This window comes from Euprymna scolopes, chromosome 44 (genome assembly GCF_053919585.1).
Source record: "Euprymna scolopes isolate OS-2025 chromosome 44, ASM5391958v1, whole genome shotgun sequence".
Taxonomy (NCBI): Eukaryota; Metazoa; Mollusca; class Cephalopoda; order Sepiida; family Sepiolidae; genus Euprymna; species Euprymna scolopes.
In genome coordinates this window covers 27,770,889-27,778,281 of record NC_136525.1, presented here as the reverse complement: position 1 = coordinate 27,778,281, position 7,393 = coordinate 27,770,889, and the positions used below count along the sequence as shown (strand labels likewise).

Sequence of the window (7,393 nt, the reverse complement as noted above, 5' to 3'; positions counted from 1 at the left end):
TGGGATATGTGTGTGATACGCATGGGATATGTGTGTGATAGATTATCAAAAATAGTAGTTCAGGATATATTTCTTAAATAGTATATACCAAATCAAAAAGTTCTCTATATCATGAAAAATAGAGTCAGTATAATGATTCAGTATTGCTTGTTTCAACATTGACAAGGTTCAAACAGCAGAGATGGAATTTGTTAAGAAAAATTATAGATTTTATTTAAATACTGTATCTACTGAAGATATTCAGGTTTCGACCATCATCTGAATATCTACTGGAGATATTCAGGTTTCGACCATCTGAATATCTACTGGAGATATTCAGGTTTCGACCATCTGAATATCTACTGGAGATATTCAGGTTTCGACCATCTGAATATCTACTGGAGATATTCAGGTTTCGACCATCTGAATATCTACTGGAGATATTCAGGTTTCGACCATCTGAATATCTACTGGAGATATTCAGGTTTCGACCATCTGAATATCTACTGGAGATATTCAGGTTTCGACCATCTGAATATCTACTGGAGATATTCAGGTTTCGACCATCTTAAAAAATTCCTATGTGAAATACAACTAATGTTCTTTACATGATAGTTTAGCTTCTGATACATAAAAGCCAAGATATCATTTATTCAACAATGTCATTACAAATTCATGAATTCAATTAGAATAAATTAGTTGACCCGACATGGTGTTGCCCAATATATTGACGCGAGTTTAGTTTTTAATTTTTTTATTTGTTTACAAAGTAGATAGCTTCTATTATCTTTTTGATTTAGCTTGGCTGATTTTTATTTTAGGGGATTTAAAAAGGTTTTATATCAGATGTCGTCTAGGCTAGGCTAAGTAATTTTTTAAACAACTTTGTAGCTAAGTATGTTATATTGCCAATAACATGATACAACAATAACAATTGAAAATTGGCTAGTCAGGAGCAAATTTTGATATTTCAGCTTAACTGCTATCTACTTTGAAAATTCGACAAGACAAGCTTATGTTAAGTTTCGATTCTTGTTCAGAATTCAAGAATTTCTCATTAAAAAAATCCAAAAATAAAAATCTGCATGATGTATGTACATGTGACATACAAAAATATCATATTCCAAAAATTATGTAAATTAAGTAGTTTTATTTTTATAAAGAAAATTATTTTTAAATAATGGGAATTCATAGGCATTACAACATAAATCTATTAAAAAATGCTGAATTATCTACCTTTGTTTTTTGCTTTTTTTTTTTTATCCAAATGGTTGGTGAGACAGCAGAGATAGGTACTCATAAAATTTGATTTTCTTATTTAAAAATAAAACTACTTTTACATGATTTTTGGAATGTTTTATCACAAGTACATATACAGATTTTTAGTTGTCAATTTAGCAGGAAATCTAGATAAAAGCCCATTTGTTTTCTCTTGAAGAAGATAGGAATTATATTGAAACGTCACCCATTTTTATTTTTAATTCACATTAAGACTGACAGATATACCTCCCCTCCGCTTTATTTTTGCATAAACATGCACGCTCACATGTTAGTAGCCACCATCCTTGAGAGAGAGAGAGAGAGAGAGAGAGAGAGAGAGAGAACGAATGTAGAGTTTACACAACCTGAAAATAAATTCACGGACAAATGAAGATAAGTTGGGTTCTAAAAAAGACAGTGAGAGAGAAAACATTAGATGTTTATGTAGATTTGTGGTCTTTTAAACCAACGCATTTCAGGTGAAAACATTATGTATTTGCATGTCATGTCAAAATTAGTATACATTCCAAAAATGATCCAGTATAAGGTGTACTAGATGTATTTTTGACAAAAAAAAATCATCCACAATTATGTTCTGAGATTTTATGTTTAAAATTAATTTTAATTTAAGTCAACTGTTATCACCCTTGATAACACTTGACTTGAATTAAAATCTACTGAATTGGCTGCACAACTCTTCCACATTAAATCATATGAAAAAATTTGATAAATTCTATTTTTACTTGTAACTATTTTTTCATAATTTTTGGAATTTATACTAATTTCAACATGACACGTGAGTATATAATGTCTTCACCTGAAATGTGTTGTTTTAAAAGATCATCAATCTAGACAAGCACCCATTATTATACTAAAAACCATGCAGATTAAAGACGCCATTTTATTTATGATGCGAATGTTAGCTATTGTTAGTTTTCTTTTAGGTTAAAGTTTTGGCTGCCCTGATGAAAGCGTTGAATGGTGGTTTCTCTGCTATAAAGCAGAGAAACCACCATTCAACGCTTTCATCAAATAATAAATTGAGTAAAGTGTCAAATACCATTTTCAAATGGTATAAAAAAAAAAGCAAAACAAACAGATATGTTAGCTTAGAACGAACTAAAACAGTTGACAGATGTAAACTACAATATATTCTCCAGACAACAAGATGCAATATTTAACTATAAAAATCAACTCAAAATTGGTAAGCATTTTATGGCTCTTTAAATGTTATTTCTTCTGTTTAATGCCATATCGACTTTTGTTGGTATGATATACTGAATCGTGAAGATGGAGATTAAGTCATACCAATTTTATGGCAATTCCAATTTTATAAAGTTTTTGACTGCAAAAAAAGGTTACATTTTTTAAAGTCAAATTTGTATAGGAAAAAAGGTACATATAGGATTGCATGCAGATTTTATAATTTCAATGTTCTTTGATATTTTATAAAAATACAGGAACTTTATTGATTAAAAAAAAAAAAAAAAAAGTATTTTTTAATGAATCTTTAAAAAATTCTTTCAAGTTAAAAATGTTTGCCCCCCACACACCTTTAAAAATATCTTCACTTGTTCTCCTGTAAAGACATTTTTTTTTAGATTTTAAAATTTTATTTCTGATAGAGATGTTTTGTTTCTTGAATAATCACAAGGACAAAAATTAAAAAATTAATTATGTTAATGAGAATGAAATACATTTTTTATAAAGGAATTATTATTTTTTTTTAATTTACAATCTTGTTATATACATATGCGTTTGTGTGTGTAAAAGTTTGTTTAAAGGAATAAATCAACAGAATGTGTTAATATAGAAAAGAACATGCCAATAAGCAAAGAAAGTAACCAAAAAATTACCACAGAATCTTCTGATTCAAGATTTCATTTCAGTAGTCAAAAAATAGTGTTCATTCAACAACTGCACTTCCCACTCAAATGAACAGACTTCTTTACACATCTGCCTCATGGGTCTACCTCTCACCACCACTTCCTACTTTTGGTATATTTAATCAGATTGCTCAATAAATATTATTTTTGAGAAATGAAATATCAAAGTAAAATGATTCTGTGTTAATTTTTCCTGTTCTATTTAAATTGTCCTTTGCTAATTACCTTATTCCTAATTATAAAATTACATTATGTTAGACATTTATTCCTTTTAACAAACTTTCATTCACACACATATATAAATTTGGATGCAAAACACAAAAGCAGTTTTCAAAATCACAAAGTCATCACTACAAAACTGTTGCATTTCAAATACACTCCTACATCATGTTTTGCATAATGTGATATTGACATAATTTCTTGTTTCATTCAATTGAATTAAGTTTTTAGCCAAAGTCTATATTTAATATATTTTTAATGTTTAAATTTAAATGAATTGCATTTATTGTATTTTGCATTCAAACTCTTTGTATACATATATTTCCTAAAAAATACTTATTTAATACTTATTTTTAATGAATTTATGGTCATCTTTTTTTATTATCTATGGCCTCAGGGAATGGGGTTTGTTATGAATGGATTACAAGTTTTATCAGCGATGTACAAATCGGCAGTAATTTTACATAAGCAATACTAAATGAGAAAATCATAAGTTTAAATAGTCGCACAGCATTATTAGATAATTAAAGTTATTACTAATAGCAATTAAGAAACTGATGCAGGGATTTTTTGTTGTTATCTTTTATGATATTTAATTACAGTATTTGAAAATCATGACAAGGCTTATATTCTTTTGCAGGATCTTTATTTTGGTAAACCATTTCTTCTAGCATAAAAAAAGTCAATCTGCATTTTTTCAGGTGCAGATAAAAAAAATATATTAATAAAATAAATTAGATGGAATGTTTTTAAGAATGAAGCTGTCATCAAATAGAATAAGTCTTTTACTGTAACACGCATACACGTGTGAAAATTCTCTCTATAAAGGATTATGGAATATCTGTTTACCAAAAATAATTCAAAAAAATAAAAAACCTTTTTCATGATTACGATGCATCTTCAGACAAAAATTGAAGAATATTTTCTAAGACTGTTTTTTTCTTTCTCAACATCTATGCAAAGAATTTGTCTTAGAGCTCCAGAATTCATCCCATTTTCTAAATAAATCTCATCTTCTAAATAACTACAAAAAATTACTTGGAGATATCTATTGAATCTTAGATTTTTGTTAATTCCAGTCAGTTCCAAATATTAAAAGAAAAATGAGAGGGAAAAAAAACCTGTCCCTGTTTGTCCAGCTGTAGCAATCCTCCTTTAAGAGTGAGAGCAGCACAACTGAAGACGGCAGCGGCAACAATGAATCGACCAATCAACAAAGTTTAATCAGGGCTTGAGGAGGAGGAAGAGGAAAAGGACGATGACAGAGTCTCCATATTTATCGTTCTGGTGGTCTCTCCAAACTGTACAGTTTTCGTTTTTCACGACAATGTCGTTTGTGAACCGGCCAGTCGTTCTGCTGACAATATGTACCACAATATCTGAAAGAAAATTTTTTAAAAATTTATCTTCAAGAGAAGAATTTTCGACAATTGTAGAAAAAACTGCAAATCTGAAACTGAATTTCCAAAGGCTGCTATATGAAAATGTTATATGAAACCAACAGTCTGTAAGAGAGCGTTACCGAGACCAAAGTGATGATTAGTGATTGTTAGGGTTAGAAAGCTGCTAAGTATTGCTGCTCAGTCTGTGGAAAAAGGAGTTAAGTGTAATTCAATATTTTGTGGTACCTGTAAGCATTAGGAATATAAGTGCAGTAAAACTGCAGGTAGGAGTAGAGAGGATAACTAGTTTGTGTACATAAAGATGGACAAGAACGCAAATGTAGATGAAATATACCTAGATGTGAACGTTATTGAAGCTAGCATGAAGTTTTGTGACCTTGGTGATACAATTGGGTGGATCAGGTGCTAGTGTGATTACAAGGATTAGTAGCTGGAAAAATAAGATCAAGAAATTTCTGATATTACAAATCAGCAAAGCATCACAATTATCAACCAAGAGAAGAATCTATCAGGCATATGTACAAAATGTATCAAAGTGCGGAAAAATGATATTAGAATGATACAATGTGTAATGTGTGTCAAAAATAGGCTTAGTTCTGATGACCTCAGAGGAAGGTTAAATCTGGACAGTATAGGGAAATGTGTACAGAACAAGAGACTTTGATAGTATTAGCATGTTAAAAAAATGGATGAGAGTTCTTGGGTAGATGTAGAACAGTTGAGGTAGCAGAAGGCCAAGGAAAACAAGGAAATGATAAAAATAAACTGGAGAGAAAGGGATAAAGATCTCGCTAGAGATAGGTTAGTTTGGAAGTTAATTTCTTAAAGCCGTCCAACACATGCCAACATGTAAAATTGATGTTAAGCCGAATACAATTTTTTTAATAATTTTTTTTTTCTCCAGATTCCAACAATAGTTAAAAATTCAACTTTTGTTCCATTAAACATGAGTTTAGATCCTTTATTGTTTATCTTTCTTAGCCTTTTTTTAGGAGATGCTATCAGATTCTTCACTCTATTTCCTGCTATCAGCTCCTTGATGAACACTATAAACAATATAAAATTAGCATCTGCATGGAGAAGTTTTCCATCCTTCTAAATCTATAGATCTATGAAAGTGAAAATGTGTGTGTGTGTGTGTGTGTGTGTGTGTTTACAGTTCCCTACTAAATAACTGTCAATTGTCGGTAGAGAGACTCGAGATTTGACATAAGGAGCATTGAGATTTGAGAAAATCTTTTTAATCTGTTTTTGTCCAGAAATTTCAACAATTTAACCTTTGAAAACTACCAAAAGAACACCAATTTTGGGTCTAAACACTTGAAATTTTAAATGTAGGTTACTTGAACATGGATCAAACTTTATAATTTGAGCCCAAAAAGGGATCAAAATTGGGGTCCAAGTTTTAAAAAATTTGACCTCTGCAGCTCTACCAAATAACTCAGTCAATTTCTGGTCTAAATATTTGAAATTTTACATAAAGGGTCTTCAGAGATAGAGCAAGCTTTTTAATTGGTTTGGGTGGAAAATTTGAGCTACCAAGGGGTCAAAGTTCAAAAGATTTTACCTTTGTAGTGTCTAGCAAACTACTCAGCCAATTTTGGGTCTAATATTTGAAATATATACATAACGGATATTCAGACATGCGGCAAGCATTTTAATCAATTTTGGGGTGAAAATTTGGCTGTCAAAAGGTCAAAGTTGAAAGAGTTGACCTTTGCAGATTCTACCAAATTCCTCCGCCAACTTTGAGTCTAAAGACTTGAAATTTCAACTTGGACATGGGTAAAGCTGTGTATTTTGATTTGAGACCAAAATAATAAATGTTGAGGGGTCAAAGTTAAAAAATTTACTTCTGCGGTCTCTACGAAATTACAGACAAATTTTGGTCTAAACATTTGAAATCTTCCATAAAGTGTATTCACACGTAGGGCAAGTTATGAACAGTACATAGGGCCCAAGAAAAGCTGGGCTGAACTGTTAGTATTCCAAAAATTTGATCATCATTGGTAAAAGATATTGCCTTTCTCAAACTAAATCATACTATGAGGGTTGTTTTGAAAGTAAAGACTCCTATTTTTTTTAACTCAAAGTGCTATGAAGACGTGGGTTGTACCATTATAATGAGCAATGTTTTGTACTCTAGAATTTACTTTTCTACATAGTCACTGTCATTCTCAATGCACTTTTTCCAGAAAGTAAATGATGCATCTCTGCTTCTGATGCACATCCATAACAGGGGTTGCTTTCTTAGAGTCTCACACCATCAATATCTGCAACAGAGAGATGAAACTTTCAGGTCAGGAATGCATAAGTTCTGTCATTATTTGCAATCCCCTCTGATCCACTTTAACGCAAATATCTTGTCTTCCACCAAACACAGCATCATTTCTATGCACAAATATCTTGTGCAATTTATCACAGCTCTCACCAAGAGGACCTTTCTACTTCTCTACTTCCTTTTTCACGTGAGACGTTGCAAGCCTGGCAGGTGTTCAACTAAGTCTCAATCTACTCCCCACCCCCACTTCCTTCAAAACACTGTCTAGCTGTCAATAATTTCTCTTGCAAAACTAAACGAAACTTACATGAGCAAAACTTCTTTCCTAGAACTATCATTCCCAACTAACATGGTTTCTTTCAAGT

The 7,393-nt window shown here is 31.1% G+C and overlaps 1 protein-coding gene across 1 annotated transcript in view; it reads right to left on the bottom strand.

The window, feature by feature from the left end:
- Positions 1 to 3,717: 3,717 nt before the first annotated feature.
- LOC145268750 (zinc finger MYND domain-containing protein 19-like) overlaps positions 3,718 to 7,393 on the bottom strand; it is a 137,461-nt gene continuing 133,785 nt past the window's right edge. The window contains exon 7 of the mRNA XM_080124345.1: positions 3,718 to 4,723. Coding sequence (XP_079980471.1) covers positions 4,621 to 4,723 — 103 coding nt within the window. The 3' untranslated portion in view covers positions 3,718 to 4,620. The remainder of the gene's footprint in view (positions 4,724 to 7,393) is intronic.